General features: G+C 35.7%; 1 protein-coding gene and 1 pseudogene across 4 annotated transcripts in view; one reads left to right on the top strand and one right to left on the bottom strand.

Annotated features, from left to right (window-relative positions):
- Nucleotides 1-25,071, bottom strand: part of MKLN1 (muskelin 1) — a 367,056-nt gene that overhangs the window by 63,790 nt on the left and 278,195 nt on the right. For all 4 annotated transcript variants that reach the window (XM_040259653.1, XM_040259651.1, XM_040259650.1 and 1 more), the window contains 2 exons: nt 23,822-23,887; nt 9,286-9,398 (listed from right to left, as the gene is read on the bottom strand). In XM_040259653.1, the coding sequence (XP_040115587.1) occupies nt 9,286-9,398; nt 23,822-23,887 (179 nt within the window). The remainder of the gene's footprint in view (nt 1-9,285; nt 9,399-23,821; nt 23,888-25,071) is intronic.
- LOC120877365 lies at nt 1,266-1,778 on the top strand (annotated as a pseudogene).

Here is a 25,071-nt window from a genome sequence, read left to right as displayed (position 1 = left end):
GACTGAAGTCTCTATAGAAAAATAAAAGAAGCAATAGGAGACACAAATCTTAGCTTAGAAATGCTTAAACTCTACCAGGAAAGATGAGAACAACTATTTTCTATTCTATTGCACTCTGTTTATAACACTTCTATGGCTTCTAATGTACACTGCATTACATTTTAGTCATTTGTGTACAGAGCTTAATTCTTTTGTACATGTCAATCGACTCAAAGACACGTTTGGTTTTTCAAAATATTTCTGTACACTTCATCAGAATCTAGCATAAAACAGATACTCCAAGAATATTTAGAATTTCAAATTGGTAGGAACCTTAATAAAACTTGTAGTTTGATGTTCTCCTTTAAAAAATAAAGACGCAGAAGCTCAAAGAAGAAAGATAGCCTCCTGAAAGCAGTAAGCTAATGAAAGAAGCAGAATGAGAATCGAAGTCTTTGACTACTTCTTCCACACTTTATATTACATAAAATTGACTCTCCTGACAAGATAAATAATTCAGCTACATTAAACAATTAGGGAACAAAATGAAGAACAGTATATTATCAACAGAAATTAATTAGTTGAGATCACTTGTATCACAGGACAGAACAAAAGGTTAAAAAAAATTGTAGTATAGGCTTAAAAAAAAAAGAATTCATGAAAAAAAAAATGGAACTTCAGCTGGGTAGAACTGGATTAGTTGAAAGAGGGAAAAGGAAAAATATCTTGTATTTGTTAAATATCTCCTAAATTCTACCTATATTAATACTGTGTATGTAAGATAAGAGAAACAAAAGCAAAAATACACTACAGTATGTGCAGTTATGAATGAGATGAAGAATTCCTGCCCAGAAACAGCAGAGTTGAAGTATAAGGTAGAAATACAAAGCCTGTGAATGACTGACAGAGAACTGAGTATAATCTTGCAAGCATTAAAGAGCTATTATAGATTTCTAGAGAAGGACACAACATAAAAAAGCAGTATTATAGGATGAGTAATCCAGTATTATTTAAGATTAGATGAAGGAATAAAAATATCAGACAGGAAAAACAGTTTGACATTCGTGTGAGTATTCATGCTAATTACTATTTTAAGATTATTGTTAAATATTTGTGTCAAGGAAAATCTGCAGCAGAAAGGCAGAAATTTTATTTAAGAAAGAATTTCCGCTCTGGCTGCCATGTTGTGTCCCCACACATGTGCACCTAATTTCAGCTGGTCTGAGGGAGACCCCATGAGCACCAAACCTAATCCCCCAGGGAAGCCCCACTTCTGCTCCAGCAGTATGGAAGAAATGCTTGTGAACCAGAATAAACTCGCCAAATGGCAGGCACAAGTGCACATCAGTGGGGAAAAAACCGATAGCAGAAAGAAGAAGGTGGTTCTCAGAACAGTTACAACAGACAATAAAGAAATTTCAGTTCTCCTTAAAGAAGTCAGAGGTAAACAGTATCTCTGGTATTGAAGAGGTGAAGATGTTCACAAACCAAGGGTCAGTGATTCACTTGAATAACCCTAGAGGTTAGGCCTCTCTGGTAGCAGAGACTTTCGCCGTTACAGGCCATGCTGAGACAAAGCAGCTGAGAGAAATGCTACCCAGCATCTTAAACCTGCTTGGCACAGAGAGTCCAACCAGTTAAAGGAGAGGGGCTGAGGCTCTGCCCGAACAATCTGTGGATGGAAAAGCACCACTTGCCACGGGAGAAGAGGATGATGATCAAGTTCTAGATGTTGTGGAGAATTTTGATGAAGCTTCCAAGAATGAAGTGAAGTAAGCCGAGTCAACTTCTGAAGAAGATAAATCTCGAAGAAGTTATTGGGAGTTGCTATCTTATATTATGACTGCTCTTTAAAATTTTATGGATCTAATAAAATCTAGATCTAGTATTTTTAATCCCAAGCCCCAAGACAATGCAGCTCTTCCCATTTTTTGCTTCTATACAATTCATTCTTTGCAGCTAATTAAGCTGAAGAAGCCTGGGGGTAAAGTCTGAAACGAAAGTTAATAAAGTTCTTTACCTGGTTAAAAAAAAAAAAAGAAACAATTTCCTCTGTAATTAAGCAATTTCAAAAACAAATATGAGGCAACATATAATGAATCTATGCCATATTTCCTACAGTGTGAAATCTGAAGTTTTAATAGGAGAATAGAACTTCTTGCTTCAGTTTAATTAGCAAAAGTGCTATTTAAATGATGACAAATTACTTCTAACTAAGAAGAAAAAAGGGAATAAAGAAGAGAAACCAAGAAACTGGGGAACAGAAGGAAAAATAGAGAAAACTAATAAAGTTATTTTTTCTTTCAAAAAAATAACAGAATGATTAACAGAATTATAAACTAGTAGTAAGGCTAATTTTTTTTTTAAAAGAGAGAGAAAATACAAATTACCAGTACCAGAAATGAAAGCAGTTCCATCAATACAGGCTCACTAGAAACTAAAAAAAACCCAAGAACTATCATGAAAAATACAGTAAAATTTGACTAAGAAGATAAAACGGGCATATTCGTAATGCTAATTTTTTACTTAATGGTGAAATACAGAATGCTTTCCTAAGATCTGAAATAAGGATGTCCATCTGGTGCAGTAAGACATTAAAAAAAATTGTATTTAAGAGTGGAAACAAAGAAGTTAAAATCATCTCTACTCACAGAGGACAGGACTGTTTAAAACATCCTAAGAAATCAACATAGAACAAAAGACAAACTATTAGAAATAATTAAGTGGATTCACAAAAGTGATGATACAAAAAATATTATAACATCAATTTACTTCAGTATATTATCAGGAAACAAGTTGAAAATTAAAAATGTTTAAATTTCATTTACAACAGCAAGGAAAAGCAAAATATACTGGGGTCCATTTAATAAAAAAGACCTCTAATCTGCAAACTCCAAGTGCTGAGTGATAATGAGTAAGACTCAAATAAATGGAAATTTAGCCCTGCTCATGGATAAGAAGGTTCAGTATTAAGACATCAATTATCTCCAGGTTGATTTATAGACTGAACACACATCCAATCAAAATTTCAACAGTGTTAGAAACTGACGATGATTCTAAAATTTATGTGAAAATATAAAGGACTTAGAAGAGTCAAAATAATTTTTAAAAAGAACAAAAAGGTCTTATATTACTTGATCTAAAGTCACATTGGAATATAAATAGATTAAAAGATAATGGGGCAGATTCGAATATCCTAAAAGACAAATATACTTATATACTCCATTGATTCTTGAGAAAGAAGCCAAACAGGGAAAGAAGATAGGAAGTGACCAGAACTCACATACATTTCTGGAAGGAATGTAAAACAGTACAACCACTTTGGAGAAAGCTTTAACAGTTCCATCAGTGGATGCTAAAAGGGCAAAAGTTTGATGCTGCTGCTGCTAAGTCGCTTCAGTCGTGTCCAACTCTGTGCGACCCCATAGACGGCAGCCCACCAGGCTCCTCTAGCCACGGGATTCTCTAGGCAAGAATATTGGAGTGGGATGCCATTTCCTTCTCTGGAAAGTTTGATGAGTAACACAATATTTTCATAGTCTCAAAATGTCTCCCCTCAAATTACTTAATCATGGAGTAGGAAATCTGTTGAGCACATCAGACAAACTGAGGTAATGTGCCTGTCTCCTGACAGGACATATTTAGGAGGACCTGATGTTCACACGTGGCTTCCCAGCTAGAAATGCTTAACCTATATCCAATCCTAGGGAAACATTAAGCAGACCCAACAGAAGGATAGTCTACAAAACTGCCATATACTCTTCAAAAATGCCATGGTCAAGAAAGACAGACAAGTCAAGGAACTAAAGGATACTAAAGAAATATGACACCGAAACGCACTGCATTATCATGAACTGGGTCCTGGGTCAGGGACAGAGTTGAGGTAACAGTAAGACACCTAGAACGGACATTAAGGAACTGGAGTGGGCAGCCTTTCCCTTCTCCGGGGGATCTTCCCAACCCAGGGATCAAACCCAGGTTTCTTGCATTGCAGGTGGATTTTTTACCAGCTGAGCCACAAGGGAAGACAAGAATACAGGAGTGGGTAGCCTATCCCTTCTCCAGTGGATTGTCCCGTCCCAGGAATCGAATCGAGGTCTCCTGCATTGCAGGAGGATTCTTCACCAACTGAGCTATCAGGGAAGCCCATAAAGGACATTGCACTATTGGGATAACTACCTATATGTGAAAAAGGAATGGGGGTTAAAACAGCACTTCAGGGATCTTCAGGGACTCTATAAAGTCAAAGCCATTTTTATAACAATTGTTACTGCTGTTCAGTCACTAAAGTCATGTCTGACTATTTGTGACCCCACGAACTGCAGCATGCCAGGCTTCCCTGTCCTTCACTATCTCCTGGAGTTTGCTCAAGCTCATGTCCATTGAGTCAGTGATGCTATCTAACCATCTCATCCTCTGTTGCCCTCTTCTCCTCTTGCCCTCAATCTTTCCCAGCATCAGGGTCTTTTCCAATGAGTCAGCTCTTCATATCAGGTGGCCAAAACATTGGAGCTTCAGCTTCAGCATCAGTACCTTCCAATGAATATTCAGGGTTGACTTCCTTTAGGAATGACTGGTTTGATCTCCATGCAGTCCAAGGGACTCTCAAGAGTCTTCTCCAACACCACAATTTGAAAGCATCAATTCTTTGGCGCTCCATCTTCTGTATGGTTCAACTCTCACATCCATATGTGACTACCGGAAAAATCATAGCTTTGACTGTACAGACGTTTATCGGCAAAGTGATGTGTCTGCTTTTTAATACACTGTCTAGGTCTGTCATAGCTTTTCTTCTAAGGGGCAAACAAGTATCTTTTAATTTCGTGGTTGCAGTCACCGTCCACAGTGATTTTAGACCCCAGTAAAATAAAATCTGTCACTGTTCATAACAATACTATTTTCACTCTTATTCACTTATAAGTGTATGTGATATCTTCCAGAAGCTACATGACGTGTGATATAGCAGCAGACTGAATTTAGAAGCAAATATAAATCTACCTGCCTTCTATTCAGTCACAATTTACGAGACTTAGAAAACTATAAAACAGTGCTACTTGACATACGATGGCTGTCTTAAGGAAAGGCATCTATGCAGTTGTTTTAGTTGCATGCTGATCTAGCTGCTTTTTCCACAAAACACGGTATTTACTCAAAAGAAAACTAACCATCCAGGTACAGTTATTCAGAGATTTTCTGAAAAATAGATGAAGTATTTTACTTTGAAGGAAAACAACTAATAAAATCTGTTGCCAGTAATAAAACGTACATTTTAAAGCCAATTTAGAATTTTAGAAAGCTTCTCCCTGCCACTGTGATTGTGACACCTTCCCAACACATAAAAGACTTTGCTAATGAGACTGACAGTGATATTAACAAATGTGGTTTGGTATAATAAAATATGTCAACATCTGAAGACCTGCCTAACTCACAGAACCAATATTTTTCAAGTGACCATCAAACAAGTAAAAAAGCAAGCACAGGAAAAAGATATATTCAAAGAGCAACACAGATCAGTGGATTTTACTGTAACAGAATACAAAACATTAGCTGATGAGGTCTCAGAGTCTACAGTGCAATTACCTTTAAGAAGCAAACAACAATTTGTCAATTTGGGGTATAAGATTAAAAAAGAATATGTGCTATTATATAAAAAGGCTACAATTAAAATACTACTACTAATAATATTAATATTCTTTCCAAGAATATATAAATGTGAGGTCCAATTTTCTTCATATATTTTACATAAAACAATATGTTGTAAAAGATGACATGCACAAGAACATATGAGAATCTAGCTGTCTTCCACTAAGATAGACATTAAAGATATTTATAAAAATGCAAAATTAAAAATATAATTTTTTGAACCAATAAAAACTTACATGCATATATACATGAACATTTAAAATAATTATTCTAAAAGCTGAGCCATTCTACTATCTTTCGACCTACTACGTGTTATTAGATACATTACTTAATCTAAATGAATTAAATTACTTTTGTGTGTGTGTGTGTGTGTGGGATTCAATATTTTTATAGATTCTATTCCATTTAAAATCATTACAAATTAACGGTTCTATTTCCCTATGCTGCACAATATATCCTTGTTGCTTAATTATTTTACACACATTGAGTAATGTATGTAAAAAAAGCACATTCTGCTTTTTAATTGTATATAATACTTTTTAAAAAATATGCACCGAGGTATCATTAAATTATAAAACTTGTACTTACTGTGCTAATTTTGTAGAAAACAAAATTGGATACATGAACCTCTTCAATTTTGGAAGGAATGAGGATTTTGCGAGAGCCACATATCCTCATTCACTTCACTAATGAGACAAAGGTTTTTAGGTGTTTAAATGAAGTAAGTAATAAAAAACTATAATAAATCTTAATTCCAATACTGGGTAATCAACTTATCTCTACTGATTTGAAAATAACAGAAAAGTTTTCTCATCAGAATAATCTACTATTAATTGCATTCTAAATATTACTTAGAATATTACATTAATATTACTTTTGAGGACCCCTATAATTCCTCTCTCCTGACAAAGCAGCCACTTTCCTGGATTTTCTATTTATCATTTCTTTGCTTTTCTCCAGCATTAACTTTTTAATCTAACTTGATTGAACTATTTACTCACTACAGAGTAAGCATCCATGCCTTAAGAAATTTAGAGTTTCCACTGGAAATAGAAATATAAACCAATCACTGTAGTAACCCACTCAAGGAATGTAAAGGGTTAAGTGGTCACACCAAAGGAAGCTTCCAATTCTGGCTGGGGAAGTCAAGAAAAGCTTCACAGAGGAACTGAAGTGTGAACTGTGTTTTAAAGGGTAAATAGGCATATACAGTTCCAGAAAAACATCTATTTCTGTTTTACTGACAATGCCAAAGCCTTTGACTGTGTGAATCACAATAAACTGTGGAAAATTCTTCGAGAGATGGGAATACCAGACCACCTGACCTGCCTCTTGAGAAACCTGTATGCAGGTCAGGAAGCAACAGTTAGAACTGGACATGGAATAACGGACTGGTTCCAAATAGGAAAAGGAGTACGTCAAGGCTGTATATTGTCACCCTGCTTATTTAACTTATATGCAGAGTACATCATGAGAAACGCTGGGCTGGAAGAGAAGCACAAGCTGGAATAAGATTGCTGGGAGAAATATCAGTAATCTCAGATATGCAGATGACACCACCCTTATGGCAGAAAGTGAAGAGGAACTAAAAAGCCTCTTGATGAAAGTGAAAGAGGAGAGTGAAAAAGTTGGCTTAAAGCTCAACATTCAGAAAACGAAGATCATGGCATCTGGTTCCATCACTTAATGGGAAATAGATGGAGAAACGGTGGAAATTGTCAGACTTTATTTTTGGGGGCTCCAAAATCACTGCAGATGGTGACTGAAGCCATGAAATTAAAAGACACTTATTCCTTGGAAGAAAAGTTATGACCAACCTAGATAGCATATTCAAAAGCAGAGACATTACTTTGCCAACAAAGGTCCATCTAGTCAAGGCTATGGTTTTTCCAGTAGTCATGTATAGATGTGAAAGTTGGACTGTGAAGAAAGCTGAGTGCTGAAGAATTGATGCTTTTGAACTGTAGTATTAGAGAAGACTCTTGAGAGTCCCTTGGACTGCAAGGAGATCCAACCAGTCCATTCTGAAGGAGATCCACCCTCGGATTTCTTTGGAGGGAATGATGTTGAAGCTGAAACTCCAGCTACCTCATGAGAAGAGTTGACTCACTGGAAAAGACTCTGATGCTGGGAGGGATTGAGGGCAGGAGGAGAAGGGGACGACAGAGGATGAGACGGCTGGATAGCATCACGGACTCGATGGCCGTGAGTCTGAGTGAACTCTGGGAGTTGGTGATAGACAGGGAGGCCTGGCGTGCTGCAATTCATGGGGTCGCAAAGAGTCGGACACAACTGAGCAACTGAACTGAACTGAAAGTCTTGTGGGTACTTGTAATATATGGACTATATTGTGATATGTGGGATGCAGTAGGTAACTGAAACAGTTTGACTGAGATTAATTATAGGGTTTAAGCAGAGATGCTATGTGGCCCAAAGAAAAAAAATTTTTTAAGACTATGTTAATGAATGAAGACTAGGTTTGGAATCAACAATGGAGGCAAAAAAAAGTTTAAGAAAGAAACCACAACGCTGAAAGGAATAAAAAGGAAAAAATGTCTGAAACTCAATACTGGGTGCTAGAACTGGTGGAACTTAGGCCCTAATTCAACACAATTCAGTAAAGAGAAAGCATTTCAGGATGAATTGTAAACTTCTTGCAAAAACAATTCAGACACAATCAACCTAGATTTAAAATAGTTTAAGAGAAATAAGAAAGGTATTCTTTTAAAATCTGCCTTTGTATTTTTTAGGAGAGAAATAATCATTTCAGAAAATGGTACTTAATACTGAAAAGGATTAAGATCTCTTTAGAAAGATTAAAAAATACTCAAATGGTTAACAAAGGAACATACCAAGTAAGCAAGGATCCAGTTTCCTAAGATGAAAGACATAGCACCAGAGTTTTTAAAAAATGGCCTTCCTAGATTAAAATTGGTGGCTCTGAATTGAGTCTTTTCCTCTTCTTTTCATTTGCTGTTACAATTGCTTTTAGTTTATTTTTCACCTTGTAATCTAAAACTGCTTGGATGGAAAAGTACAATAAAAAATTCTACAAAGATATTAAAAAAAAACATGAATATGTGCCTTATAGCAGTGTATGATTAATTATACACTTATTTAATTCAAAATCATAAATTCAAGACATTCTATTCACTATGGAAGTTTTACGTGTATATGCATCAATAGACAGACTCACACATGAATGAACAATTTTAGTTAAAAATAAAATATATATCATTTGTGGAAACTGATAATACAGTCAAATAGTGAGGGGCCAAAGTAGTAAGATAGTGAGGAATCAAAAGCGTGTATTTCCAGAGGAAACAAAAATAAATGTACAAAATAAGAGTAGAGGTGACAGAACATGAGAAAAAAGATAGCTTATACAGTTACATTTTAACTAAAATGGTTAAAATCTAAGTTACATTAGATACTCATTTCTATTTATCTCTATAACATAGATTTGTTCATGTAACTGTAGTTCAAGAACCTGGTATAGAAGCTGGAATGCAAGAATGCTTAAGCCAAACTTGTCACCACAAATTCTTCTGCTACCACTGCTGACACACATTATAAAAGAACACAAATCACTCAGAAAGAGAAGTGTATGCCCACACCCCTCTCGTAATAAAGATGGGTGAGAACTCAAGTCTGAAAACTTGCCTCTTTCTCAGTGTCTCTAGAGATACAAGTCCACTGGTTCTCTTTCACACTGTACGCCCAGAAGTCAGCAAGATCTTGCGTTCCATCCCAGCCACCAAACAAATAAACAGTCTCTGTGAAAATTAGAAAAATATGTTTAAAAAAATAAACTTAAGACAGAATTTAAGCAAAGGCACCCATATTTAGCCATTGCTTCTAAGGTCATTTAAGAAGGTACCTCTAAGTAACCTTAAAAATGAAAATTTTAAACTAGTAACATTCCAAAATAAATACTAGTATTTCCTAAACATAAGCATATGGAAAGGCTACTGCAGAACCAGTATTTTGATAGATTTATAAATATGAAGGTAACTAAGAGGCATCCCCTAAAATTCTGATTCCAAAGGTCCTTTGTGAGTAAAAAGAGGCAGTACTTTGACAGTACCCAAGGGGAATCCCGATGAGCAGCCAGTTTAGGATCTTCTGTGTTAGGCCATGAAAAGTTTACATTTACCAGCCTCTCAACAATCCAGCTTCAGAGTCTTAAAAAAAAAAAAAAAAATTCCAGAGGAATATACCGTGCAGAAAAAAACTTCACAGTAAAACTGTTTTCTACTACAATACCAAAAATAATAGTTAAAACTAGCTGAGTTGAAATTAGATATCTTAAGAACAAAGTGATGCATAGCCTTGATATTCCCACGGAAACTGGGGGAAATTACTGCAAATATATTGTGGTAGATTTAACTCCTCAGAAATCAACTTTTAAGTCACTCCAGGTATCCTGAAAATTTGATTTCTTCTAACTCTGAAATGTCTATTATATCTATGGACTTTATCATGCGACAAAACATTTCTTGCTCAGAGACTAGTGAAAATTTTTATATACAACACTGTGAATCATCCACTTTCTTTAAAAAATAATAGTGCCTTTCTTTTCTTCAAATATTTATCTCCGTTGTAAATATCTTATGTCTACCGGTTATACATACCATTGGAAAAGACCCTGATGCTGGGAGGGATTGGGGGCAGGAGGAGAAGGGGAGGACAGAGGATGAGATGGCTGGATGGCATCACCAACTCGATGGACATGAGTGAGTAAACTCCAGGAGTTGGTGATGGACAGGGAGGCCTGGCGTGCTGTGATTCATGGGGCCACAAAGAGTTGGACACAACTGAGCGAATGAACTGAACCGAACCACTTTTTAAAATTAAATAATATATTACAGGAAAACTATAAAGCCATCTACTCTCTAACTGACATGACCCAAGCCTATATATATGGAGACTGTCATCTACATTACATCCTACCATGAAGGGTTAAAATGCAGAGTGCATATGGAAATACTGTAACACTACTTAAGAAAATTCCTGCCATTCATAGAGATATCTTATAAGAGATTTTTGTCATGTTTTCAAGTAATTTCAAACTCTAAGTGAATCTTCTAAATGAAAGAACCTAGAGGAAATCAAAACAAAGCTGTTGGATAAGAACAAACCACTGGAACCGTTCTAACGCTAACTTAGTAATCATGTGTAGGTCACTTCACTTGCCTGGGTCCTGGTTTCTTCATTTATAGAGCTCTTAGTGTGGTGATAAAGATTTTCAGATATAAGTTACATGAAAACATTCTGAAGACTGTTGTCAAGCATGAACAGCATTTCTACCTTTAAAACATGCACACACACACACAAAATACTTTCTAGTTACTAAGCACCACAAATGCAATAAAAATAGGATTACTGTGTCTGTTTCCAGGTCTGACTTAAGTACCTAGAACACTTTTGGTTCTGTACAAATGTGAAATAGTGGAAACTATTAAACTGCCATCTCTCAGAAATACAAAACAATCCATTATCATTAGTTAAGTAACATTCTATTTCCCAAATGAAACACAGTATATGCCCGGATACTGAGAACTTTGCAGGAAAAAATGTAAGAATTTTCATCTGACATAAAAATTATTTGCCAAACCCCATTAGATTCTAAAGCCTGGAGAGGAAGAGGGTATATAACTAAAATAGCAATAGCAATTGACCTTTTGTTTTAATAGTGTTTCTGGGCAACCTCTGGATAAGGTTACCCTGGTTCATTAACTTTAATAACCTTTCCTCTTGGGCTCTGGGTTCTCAATGTTCTTTCTGAAAAGCAAGTTTCTTTGTACGCATAAATTCTCACAGCAGAGAAAACCCACATTTCCACAACAGCCTCATTGATAGCTGAGCAAAATAAAATCTGGCACAGAGCAAGCATCCCAATGGAATTAATCCAAGATGTCATTCTTGTCTGTGAATGCTTTGTGGTCCCAGTTAAAAGTTTAATACTAAAATTGAATGAATCAAGATAGAAACAGGACCTTTTGACATACCTGAATGAAATAAGTAACACAATTATAATTAAATCATCTAATCATTTAAGTTAAATCATTCAGAGATAAAATATCTAGAAATGAACACCAGCAAAAATATTATTTAATGCATAAAGAATATAAAAAACTTAAAGATTATAGAAATAATCAGAACTGTAGTGAGAAGTAAGAAAGCAGAAAAGAGGAAATGCTATTATATGCAACATGGCAGTAGCTTGGTTTAAACTCTCATGGTTATAGGTTATATAACAATTCACGTGCAGCTCCAAACCAGGAAAACAGCCCAATTTAAAAAATGGGTAGAAGACCTAAGCAGAACTTAATCTCAAATGAAGACATACAGATGGCCAACAAACCCATGAAAAGATGCTCAACATTGTTCATTCTTAAGAGAAATGCAAATCAAAACTACAACGAGGTGTCACTTTATACCAGTCAGAATGGCCATTACCAAAACTATCTACATACAGTAAGTGATGGAGAGAATGTGGAGAGAAGGGAATCCTCTTGAACTAATGGTGGGAACATAAATTGATACAGCTACTATGGAGAACAGTGTTCTCCATTCCTTAAGAAACCATGAATAAAACTACTATATGACCCAGCAATCCCACTACTGGATATACACCCTGAGAAAACCGTAACTCAAAAGACACATGTACCCCAATGTTCACTGCAGCACTATTTACAACTGTCAGGACATGGAAGCAACCTAGATGTCTATCGACAGATGAATGGATAAGGACGGTGGCCCAGAGGTTAAAGCATCTGTCTGCAACTCGGGAGACCTAGGTTCAATCCCTGGGTCGGGAAGATCCCCTGGAGAAGGAAATGGCAATCCACTCCAGTATTCTTGCCTGGAGAATCCCATGGATGGTGGAGCCTGGTGGGCTACAGTCCACGGGGTCGCAAACAGTCGGACACGACTGAGCGATTTCACTTTCACTTTCTATATACAATGGAATATTACTCAGCCATAGAAAGGAAAGAAACTGGGTCATCTGCAGTGATGTGGATGAATCTAGAGACTGTCATAAGTCAGAAAGAGAAAAACAAATATCGTATATTAATGCACATATATGGAATCTAGAAAAATGGAACTGATGAACCTATCTGCAGGGCAGGATAGAGACGCAGATGTAGAGAATGGACTTGGGGACACAGTAAGAGAAGGAAAAGGTGGGGCCAACTCAAAGAGTAGCACTAAAATCTACATGCTACCAAGCATAAAACAGCTAGCAGGAAGCTGTTACATACAGCTCAGGGAGCTCAGCTCAGGGCTCTGCCATGACTTAAAGGGAGAAGATGAGGGATGATAAGGAGGCTCAAGAGGGAGGGAATGTTGTTGTTATTCAGTTGCTAATGTGTCCAACTCTTTGCAACCCCATGGACTGCAGTACACCAGGCTTCCCTGTCCTTCACTATCTCCGGGAGTTTGCTCAAACTCATCTCAGGGAAGGGATATACGTATACATACAGCTGATTCACAATGCTGTACAACAGAAGGTAATACATTGTAAAGCAATTACCCTCCAATTAAAATAATTTTTTTTAATAATTCATATACATGCGTAGGGTAGTAAATCCTCCTCAAGCAGCAGCCCTTTCTCTATTGTCTTTTCTTAAAAGGAGCATAGGCTACAGAGACTATTTCTCCCAGACGCATGGGAATGTTCAGTCAATATTTTCTTAGTACTAAGTCTCTTGATGAAAGTGAAAGAGGAGAGCAAAAACCTTGGCCTAAAGCTCAACATTCAGAAAATGAAGATCATGGCATCCGGTCCCATCACTTCATGGGAAATAGATAGGGAAACAGGGGAAACAGTGTCAGACTTTATCTTTTTGGGCTCCCAAACCACTGCAGATGGTGACTGCAGCCATGAAATTAAAAGACGCTTACTCCTTGGAAGAAAAGTTATGTCCAACCTAGATAGCATATTCAAAAGCAGAGACATTACTTTGCCGACTAAGGTCCGTCTAGTCAAGGCTATGGTTTTTCCTGTGGTCATGTATGGATGTGAGAGTTGGACTGTGAAGAAGGCTGAGCGCCGAAGAATTGAGGCTTTTGAACTGTGGTGTTGGAGAAGACTCTTGAGAGTCCCTTGGACTGCAAGGAGATCCAACCAGTCCATTCTGAAGGAGATCAGCCCTGGGATTTCTTTGGAAGGAATGATGCTAAAGCTGAAGCTCCAGTACTTTGGCCACCTCATGTGAAGAGCTGACTCATTGGAAAAGACTCTGATGCTGGGAGGGATTGGGGGCAGGAGGAGAAGGGGACGACAGAGGATGAGATGGCTGGATGGCATCATGGAGTCGATGGACGTGAGTCTGAGTGAACTCCGGGAGTTGGTGAGATGGTGATGCTGCGATTCATGGGGTCGCAAAAAGTCGGACACGACTGAGCGACTGAACTGACTGACTGACTGAATCCGAACTGGCAAGCAGCTTTAGGAAAAACAAACAAACAAAGACAACATTGTCCCTACCCTCAAGGAGCTTACAATCTAGTGAAGAATATAAAATGTTGAAGCTCCCATACTTTGGCGACCCATTAGTAAAAGCCAACTCAGTGGAAAAGACCCTGATGTTGGGAAAGATTAAAAGCAAAAGGAAAAGGGGGTGGTAGAGGATGAGATGGTTAGACTGCATCACCAACTCAAAGAACATGAATTTGAGCAAACTCCAGGAAATAATGAAGGATAGAGGAGGCTGGCGTGCTGTAGTCCATGGGGTCACAAAGAGTCATATGGAACTTAGCAACTAAACAACACCAACATAAAACAAGTACATAAATCACCACAGTGCAAGTTCCATAAGAAAGGTAAAAGATCACCATGGGAGTTCACAAAAGGAAAGAGAATACAACAAACTGAAGGGACCCAGGAAGATTTCATGGTGACGAGCAGTATCTGACCTACACATCAGAAGGTGGCTCTGTTGACAGAATGAAAGAAAGAGAAGACGACTTTTTCAAGCAGGGGACAAAGTAAAATAAAGGTACAGAGACAGAAAACACACACAGTGTTTTAAAAGACACAGAATCTAAAGCCAGGCAGACCTTGAATGATATCGCAGCTCTACCACCATGGCTGTGGAACCAACACCACATTCCTTAACCACTGGTTTCCTTAGCTCTAAAATTCTGTGAGACAGAATACCTATCTCATAAAACTGCCATGAGAATTCAATAATGCAAGTACCATGGTGAAAGCTGTGTGATGAATAAACACACTGTTCATTTTAAAAGAACAAAAAAGGTAGAGGAATATAGTTAAGTTATAAAGACAGGCAGCAGCCAGATCATGAAATGGGATAAACGGCAAGATAAATGTTTTGAACTTGACTCCACAGACAGTATGAACTTCCCATGTAGGTCAGAGGTAAATAATCCTCTGGTCAATGCAGGAGAGGTGGGTTTGCGGGTTCAATTCCTGGGTCAAGAAAACTCCCTGGAGAAAGAAATGGCAACCCACTCCAGTACTGCTGCCTGAGAAAGCCCATGGACAGAGGAGCCTGGTGGACTACAGTCCATGGGGTCACAAAAGAGTAGGACACGACTGAGCAACTAAACAACAACTACACACAGTATAGATCCACAGAAGACTTTATGCAAAGATGTGACATGGTCAGATCTGAACCTGCAGCATATGGACTTACTAAAAAAGATGAGCCAGGAAACAGAAAGATTGGGAATAATGTGATCAATAATAGCCAATGTTAAAGATATCAAGTCAATTTCATTCTCAGAGACTGAATGGATCAATCACCAATCAGTCATTACTTCAGCCACAGAAGTTAAAATGCAGCCATATTCTTTGGCACAGGTCTTTTTCGTTATCAGTTCTAGATAAACCCTACAACTACTTACTACCAAAAGTACTAATCTATACATCTCAGATACACTAAAAATAAGGTAGAAATGTTATCACATCAGTGTCTTCACACAATTTTGCACAAAGAAGCAAGCTTTTTATTTTATAAGCCCAACTGCAGTATCTATCCTCCTCTGCTTCTTAGGGGTAAATCAGACTATGCTGATTGCATAATCCTCCACAAGATGGCACACTACTATTCATAATTAAATCCATTTTTCCACTTTGAAATAGTACAGAATGCATATACTATGGACTGACATACCATGGGTCCAATCTCAGATAAAATTCTAATGTCGTGCTGCTGTATTTAAAATGGATAACCAACAAGGACCTAATGTACACAGGAACTTTGCTCAATGTTATGTGACAGGCTGGATGGGAGGGGAGTTTGGGGGAGAATGGATACATGTATATGTATGGCTGAATTCCTTCACTGTTCACCTGAAACTATCATAATACTGTTTGTTAACTGGCTATACCCTAAAACAAAATTAAAAAAATTTTTTCTTTAATTCAAGTCTCAAAAAGAGGGAAGAGGAGGGTTAGTAGCCTTGTAAAAGAGGTTAGCTTAATTTCTAGTGTAATACACAATTTCTAGTGTAATACAATAGAAAAACAAATGAAATTTTTAAAAAAGCTTTTAAGAAACACAAATTTATATCCAAGGTTAAATGAACTCTGTCAGGACATTTAGTTTATGAGTCTAATCCCTCTGAAAATGTAGCTAAGATCTTAGATTGACATGAGAATTTTTGAAGGGAGGAATAAATTAGAAGGGAAAAAGATATTTTATGTGCTCTTTAACCTTACTTTCTTTAGCCATTCTCTTGAACTCTCAAGACCCAGCAGATTATCAACTGGATTCATCTGTCTCTCTTTAAAAAGAGCTATATTTCTTACATAAAGCTATGATTACAAAACCACAGACTGATCTTTTGGGTTATTTCAACATATTGCTATTTCCATGCTAAAAGGTTGTATTTTCTGCCTATGACAATATACTTTATACTAGGGCTATATTTTAGAATTCCTTTCTGATAACCATATGAGAGAAACAGATTTGTGTCACATGAAGTTACAGAAATATACCATCACATGTAGTTACAGAAATACAACCATATGAATGTATTTGTATTTAAAAACTAAAGCCCATGTTTACCTACTTTCTTCAATGGTTTCTTTAAAGAATATCAAGGAAAACCATTATGTAGAATTAAAAAAAGAACAGGAAGAACTTTATATATAAAGTATATAGAACAGTCAGGTTCAGATTTCCATAGAAGGGCTCTTTTCAGCAACTTCTTTAACTCTTTAAAAGATATCAAATACTGGGGTTTTGCCTAAATCTTATCATCTATTCTACTTAAGTCAGAAAAAGGCTGGCAATATAGGTTCTTAAAATTCAATGAGAGTTAAACAAAGAATTGCCTGGTGCAATGAAGTTTTCATCTGGACAGACTTCCACTCTGAAGCAAATCAGACATGTCTTTTCTCTCTATTCGCCTTATTTTACTCAGACTTGAAACACAACTCAGAGTTGAAGAATGTAAGTGGAAAACTGCCAGGTGTAGGAATTATGATCAATAAAATTGACATGCTCTTCCAAGTAGGACAAAATACAACATTCCTTCTCTAGTAATAACAACAGAATTCACTTAGAAGAAAACTTTGAAAATTAGAGTAAAATCTATGCCTCCATGTACTTTTTAAAATGGCCCTGTATTCTTAGAGCTGTAGCAAAATTGAAAAAAAAAAAAAAAAGAAAAAAGACCTACAGACTGAAAAAGGAAAAGAAAATTTAAGGACTATTACATTTTTAATATTTAAGAAAACAAGATACATGAAACACTGGGAATCAATAACTGCTCTGAAATACAAGTCACTTCAAAGAAGCTGAAATGAGCTCTATGAAGTTTTAGTCTAGTTAAATACCTGGCATACTGCCAGCACTCAATAAATATTAGCAATTATTAGGAAAGCTGTTGCTCCTCACTCTTTATATCTGCAATAGCTTTTAACAAGAATGTAAAGGAATTAACTATGTTTTTAAATTTCACTTTATGGTATTTTATAAGTGAAGTTATATGCTTTATTACTATTTACATATTTAAAATTTGCTAAGGTCTCAGGAGTTAGCTCTCACAATCTACTGTGTTTTCTCTTTTCTGCTATTACACCAGAGATTTTCATTGCATCTTCAGCATAAGAATCTAAGAATCACCAAGGTAACAGCAGCATGAACAAAGGCTTTGGAGCCAGACAGTCCTATAGACCTAGGTTCAAATCCCAGCTCCACAGCCTTGGACACAACATCACCTATTCTGTATAATAAGGATTATCTACCTTTCCAGTAGTAAATAAAATAAATGAACATATTAAAGTTTTAATCCCAACCTCTACATATTGTAGGTATTCAATAAATATTACTCCTCAGGTTTGAAAAAAACATTTTAGTCTAGTGAAAATGTTCTTAACTCTTTGATGATCTGAATTCATGGATTCTCTTTCAGAAAAATGAATATGCAAACCAAATATTACATATAATTTCAACAGATTAAGAGCCCTGCTCAGGAAACCTTTGAAATGCATATTTAAAATAAGGACTGGACTTCTCTATACTTCACTACGTAGGTACCAACTTTATAAAGATAGAACTTCTGGTTTCTTCAAATTCTACTTGAGGAAAGTCACAACCTAACTAATTCTTACGAGAAAGTTCTTAAAATGATTTTCAGTATTTTTTTCTAAAAATATAAAAGTATACTTATGGTTTCCCTTACTTTCTAAAACATCAGTAAGGGCAATATATACAAAAGATGAAACAAATATACTGAAATAATACTGGTTAGAATGTGGAATTATGGGTAAAATTTTTTTTCCCTTCAATACTGCTTGCTTTAAATTGCTTTTCAAAAATTTTTAAACTGCTTAAAAATATTTCCACGGTGAGATTATATCAAAAAACAAAAGACCTCTAAATTTACATCAAATTCTCTCAGAAGAACTTATAAGTATGTATTTGTATGTTAATGTTGCATATAAATAGTATATATTTATATATGTTATAAATTATTTCATTTAACTCCCACAAATCAATTATTCCTATTTTTATCATCATTATAACTCCTTCAAGATCAAATAAAAAGTCAGTGGGAAAAGAAAAATCAGGATTGAAATCCAGATATGTTTAACAAATACACATACACACTTCCCTCCCACAAACTCAACCTCCAACCACTATATCTGATTGTTATATCAATAAGACTGGACTAGAAAAGGTTCTTTCTAAGACTTAACAATAAATGCATCTTAGAAGATGATTAAAATCAACCTAATGGTAGCAGTTATAAGAATACATAATGAAGTAAAGTATATGAAACCACTTTGGTAAATTATGCTTTTCATTTTATAATAGAAGAATTTGTAGAGAAAAAAAATCTCAAAGATATCCCAGATTCTCTTACACTCAAATTATATCCAGAAAGCACCAAATGTTATCCTAAAAAAACCACAAAGTCTATAAAACATTTTATTTTTCTACCTACATCCCAAGGTAGTAACTACAGCTGTAAGATTATATAGTCTATATACAGAACAATCATCAGAAAATTTAAATATATTAGAATAAAATCAATAATATAAATTTACCTCAAAAAATATCAGCATATTAAACAAACGGCATCATGACATGATCTACTCACCAAGGTTTAAAGCAATGTAAGAATGTAGTTTATAAATAAATATCTTTCTTTCCACTCAAAGGAAAATAGATTTTAAAATTCTGATTCAATTCAACTAATATTTAGTTCATACTCCATACCAGGCTCTGGGGCCACAGAAATAATGCAAGACTCCTCTCTCCCCGCTCCTCGGCCACAATAAGACTTCTAGGGATGGGAGATAGAAAGGGGAGAGCAATGGGACACATAACACCTACACAAGCAATTCTAAACCAATATGGAAATCACTATAGTGAAAGTAATAGGGTGAACAAAGTTCTATGCAAACACAAAAAAAGGAGATGATTATTCAGCCTGGACCTGTCTTCTGAAACCCAAAGTAATATAGCTAACCACTTATTAGAAGTATCTACTAGGATTTGTAACTGGAATCTCAAACTTAACCTGTCTGAAATCAACCTGCTGAACAACGGACCATACTTAATCCTCTTTTTCTACCCATCTTAGAGAATGGCTATACTACCCAATTAATCAGATCAAAACCTTGAGCTATCCTTTACTCCTTTCACTCACTCATACCCAGACTGTCAGTAAATCCTGTCAGCTGTATGTGACATTTTCAAAATACACCCAAAGTTTAATTAATTCTCATCACTATGATCACCAATCTAGTAAATTCCAATGCTATCATTACTTCTCTGGTAAGAACTGCTTCCTAAAAGGTCTCTCTACTTCTGCCCATCACCTAATTTGTTTTGTTAAAATGGAAAGTCAATTATTAACAGTAACATTTCTCAAAGCCCAACAATATTTCCCATTAATCTCTCACTATGAATAAAGGTTAAAGTTCTTACAAAAAAAACAACACAATCGCCCATCACTACCTCTCTGACTTTATTCCCTATACTCTCTTCTTCACCCACCACCTTATACCAAGCAGCAAATAATCTGGAAAGAAAAACAAGAGTAGAGGAAAGGTTGGCAAGAGTTTACTTTGTAAACACTATTATTTCAACAGGAATACCACTTACACAGAGTGAGAAATTTCATTTGAAATTTTATATGAATACCACCAATATTTACTTACTGTGCAATGTCAAAACTTATGAGGTATTTTAATCCTTTAAAAAATAAATAGGTAATGAATCTTCCCAGAAAGCTCCACAAAAGCAGACAAAAATATTACATACCATTTCAAGAGTATCATGGGCCTCCTTAGAGCCCACTTATGAAGCCTCATCTAAGAAAACAAAGAAATACCAAAAGAATAGAGCATGGCAATAGAAAGGACTATAGACAGCAAGAGTTAGCTGAAACAAAAGATTGAGAATGCCAGGGTATAGAAGTTACTAGACTTCTGAATGGTATTTTTAAAGTTCCTTTTGTTTTCTCTTGATAAAGCAGATTCCTGGATTACCTACCTCATAAATAAACACCTGTTTAAACCACAATTCTAGAATCTCATGAAAATACAAAGCGTTTTCTGACTTGGTTGAGTCCTAGGGCATCTTGCCTTACTTTATCTCTGCTTCCAGACACCTGAATCCTCAGAAGCTGCATTCCTGCTCTACTTCAATCTGGATTCCAATCTTAACTGCATCACTAGTTTATATGTGTGTGCATGTGTGCGTGCGTGCGTGCGTGCCTATCAGTCGCTCAGTGGTGTGTGTGTGTGTGTGCATGTGTGTGCTAGTCAATGTTAGCATTTGTAAGTATGTGTGTGTGTATATATATATGTATATATGTGTGTGTGTGTGTATATATATATATGTGTGTGTATGTGTGTATCTCAAAAGGAAGAATTCCTCACCAATAAGTTTTACACACCAACCCTATTACTCACACAAAGGATCACTGGAATGTGGTTAAACTCCTTGAATTTCACCATTCACGTAGTTAGTACTATTTCCACACTATAAGCAGCAATGGTAACACTGACCATCAAGCTCACTTGAGTTATGGACAACTTTATGTTAATTGAGATTATCATGATTATTTAGTTTACCAGACTTTAAGTTTCTGGCTCCTGTTGTAAAGGCTCAAAATTTCATTTTATTGTCACATGCATGTGGGCATGCTCAGTAATGTCCAACTCTTCACAAACCCGTGGACTGTAGCCCACCAGCTTCTTCTGTCCATGGAATTCTCCAGGTGAGAATACTGTGAAGGAGGCTGCCATGTCCTCCTCCAAGGGATCTTCCTGACCCAGGGATCAAACCTGCATCTCTCTTGTGTCTCCTGCACTGGCAGGCAGATTCTTTACCACTGAGCCATCTGGGAAGCAGCATGGGCCCAAAGAAAGCTTGATCCCGCATTTAGAAAGTCTAGCGGGGGGGAAATCACCGAAACAGATACAAAATGGCTCTAAATTAAAATCCCTCTATTTGGCACAGTGGATAGAGAAGCCTGGTGGACTGCAAATCCATGAGGAAGCAAGAGTTGGACACGACTGAGCGAACACACACACCCACATACAGACATATTGATAGATAAATCTCTAAATTTCCTGTGGTAGAAATATTTGCTCAAAAATATATTCACAAAGTACTTTTATTACACTTCTATAAACAAGTCCTCAAACAGAAGTATAGATACTGGTCAATTTTTCATTGTAGATCTTTGTTAATCTATAATAAATCCTCAGAAGCTATGAGAGATTAATCCTTTAAAGATTCCATCTGGTATATATTCCATGCCTATAAGTTATTCTTACTTATATACAATGACTTACTTTAAGTCATTGTTTTCTTATAGTTTCTAAAGCAAATGAAGTAAATACTGAAACAACTCTTTTCCATTCCCTGAAGTACTTTTTTAAAGGAAGTGTAGGGATAAGGATCTTGACTAACAAGAGTCTGCTGAAATCCTCCCCTTAATTCACAAAACCAAGATATTATCAAAGAAAAAAATGTCAATCTTTATCACTACATGCTGGAAGTATTTTACTTCAAGGATCTCTGACTCGAAAAGTCAGATTTTAATTGTAAATGTCTCTGCTTATACCAAGTTCTGTTAGGACATCTGCCTATCATTTGAATCTTCTCATTTTCCATTTTCAAATATCATAGGTTACAAAAAAAGAAAATCTTTCTCTTTTGTTACAAATGTACTTTAACCTATTTTATATAGGCCGCATTCCATAATAAGCAACGCAGAAAGCACTATGAAAATTCCTTCTGCTCCTTGATAAGGAAAACTTTAAATGTAAAAGTAAACCACATTATTTTCATATTTAAGAAAAATAGCATTTTATCTAGGAGATAAAAGTAGCTTTCCAAACAAACACTCTTTTTTAGTATTTTCTTAGCAATTTTTAAAGGATGACCTAATAATATTTTCATCGTGACTGAGAGAAAAAGGAATGGCATTAAAATTCCACTGTATGTTCAAAAGAGGAGAAAAGCTACTATAGACGATCTAAACACAAAATTTTACCTCTTTTTTCATATAAACTTAACTTTTTTGGATTAAAAAAAATCAACTTATATATAGATCTGATTCTCTGAGAAATAAGCATATGCATTATTTATTGAACTCTCAGGTAGAAAAAAAAGATTAAGACTACAGCTGAGTCAAACCTATTTCTGTGGGAAGGAAGGGGTTTGGGAAGAGAAGCTAAGACTAAGAAAGCAAATTCCTATGCCTCAAAATGAACCTTTTCCAAAGAGACCCTAATAATACTAAACAAACTCACAGGTTACTCTACAAATTTAGCAGTGGATTTTAAATACAATATTATAATTTCTCCTTTTACTTATAAAACATGTGTGATAATGTTAATGCCTAGATCATTATTATCTGCACTGCAATATTTTTTTAAAATTATGAATCAAAAAGACTATTCCTGGAGAACTACTGTCAGCATAACACAATACTAATAAAACAGAGTTTCTATTACAAGTAAAATGTTATTTGGGAGAATATTGGCATTTTATGTGGTAAAGTTTTTTTAAAAACCAAATAAAATAAAATTATACAGAATTCTTGGTATTATTTGCTTCTCAAGATGGTAATTTGAAGCCAATTATAATTTTAGCATTAACCTCTAAATATAACAGTATTTAAGCTGTTCTAGGCTATATGTAGAAACCTAGGGAAAATTTGTATTATCAATTACAGAAAATTAAAAAGGCAAGAAAGATTAACTAAAACAAATTATTTATACACCCATGGACAGTGTTTAGCAATTAATGGATCTACCAACATTAGGCTACCTAATTTTGTATCCTCTGCTTCTGAAAATATACCTTAATTTCTCTTTTACTACAATTCCCATAATATGGCATTAAAATATAAATGCACTAAAAATCAAGAAATATTCCAGCTAACTGTGGAATCAAGCACATATAAAACTACACACACACACACACACACACACACACAAAGGTCTGCACAATACATTTTTTCTAGGTTTTCTAATTTCATCTGTGCAACAGCCTCCCCAGGCTGATGTGCCATTGCCTGGCTTTAGTTATATCTGAAGCTAATGCCTATTTTCTTTGCTCCTTGGTTATGGCCAATAACATGTAACCTCTGCAAGGAATGGAAAGAAGTATATAGACGCCTGAGTATCTGATATTTAATCATGTATCATTTTTTTAAAAATCTGCTTTCCATTCCAAGTAGTCCTTACCTGTCTGGACATCAATAACCATCTGATGACCTCCCCTCATTCCTGGCCGGTTATCTTCTCCATCACCTGAAGTAGAAACAATATATTTTTTAAAAGAAGTAACAACTGCATATCCAGAGTAACTTCATTCATAAGTCTGTAATGAGTAGTGAAAATAACACACACTTATTTCTTCAATATTAAGAATAAGAGGACTCATAGAAGAAATAATATTACTTATAATTAAATTTATAATAATTATCTTGCTCTTTTTTTCTATTGCTTTCAGGGTCTTAATGCACTGGAAGCTACTTTCAACCAATGCCATTAAGCAGCAAAGACATAGGCTATTCCACAAAAACATAAAATCTCTAAACTAGTGGAATGACAAAGTGAAGGTGTGAAACAATTACAGAATTAGACTGCAGGTCTTATAACTCTAGGCATGGTTTATTAATAAAATGAGCAGTTTTATTTTTATTATAAAAAAAATTTATTCTTATTTGGCTGCACTGGGTCTTAGTTGCAGCGTGTGGGGTTCTAGTTCCCTGACTAGGGATCAGGACCCCGACATTGGGAACACATAGTCCTAGGCACTGGACCACCAGGGAAGTCCCTAATGAGCAGTTTTAAAGTTCATTAAACTAGCTACTGATAACTATGATGTTATCAAGTCTCACATTAATGATAATTTCCTCACTGTATTAATTTCATTTTCCAATATTTCAGAAATCAGTTTCCACATAATCCACCACTTTGAGTAGTACTGTGTGACAAAATGTAAGACTTGCTTTCTTTTGACTCTTACTTAAACATCACAGAGCTTAATAGGCAGGTTTAAATATAATCAGTGAAGGGACTTCCCTGCTGGTCCAGTGGTTAAGAATTCGCCTTTCAATGCAGGGGACGTGGGTTTGAACCCAGTTGGGAAAAGGTCCCACATGCTGCAGGGCAAGTAAGACGGGGCACTAACTACAGAGAAACCAAGCACTGCAACGAAAGATCCCTCATTCCACAGCAAAGATCTGCGTGACACAACTAGGACCTGATGCAGCCAAATAAATACATACAATGAGGGAAAATTTTAAACTTCAGTAGGAGAAAACTATTATTAACTTTAATCTTACTTATATCAGATCCTACATAAAAGAAAATAAAATTTCATTTCCATGGTTCAACAGCTACAAGATTCTAATGCTTTACTTGATGTAAACTTGAAAACCTGAATTTTTCTTTGCAACTCTCCCATTAATTAATGTATTACGTTAGCT

This window comes from Oryx dammah, unplaced genomic scaffold (assembly GCF_014754425.2).
Source record: "Oryx dammah isolate SB20612 unplaced genomic scaffold, SCBI_Odam_1.1 HiC_scaffold_18, whole genome shotgun sequence".
Classification (NCBI taxonomy): domain Eukaryota; kingdom Metazoa; phylum Chordata; class Mammalia; order Artiodactyla; family Bovidae; genus Oryx; species Oryx dammah.
This window is presented reverse-complemented; position numbering and strand designations above follow the sequence as displayed.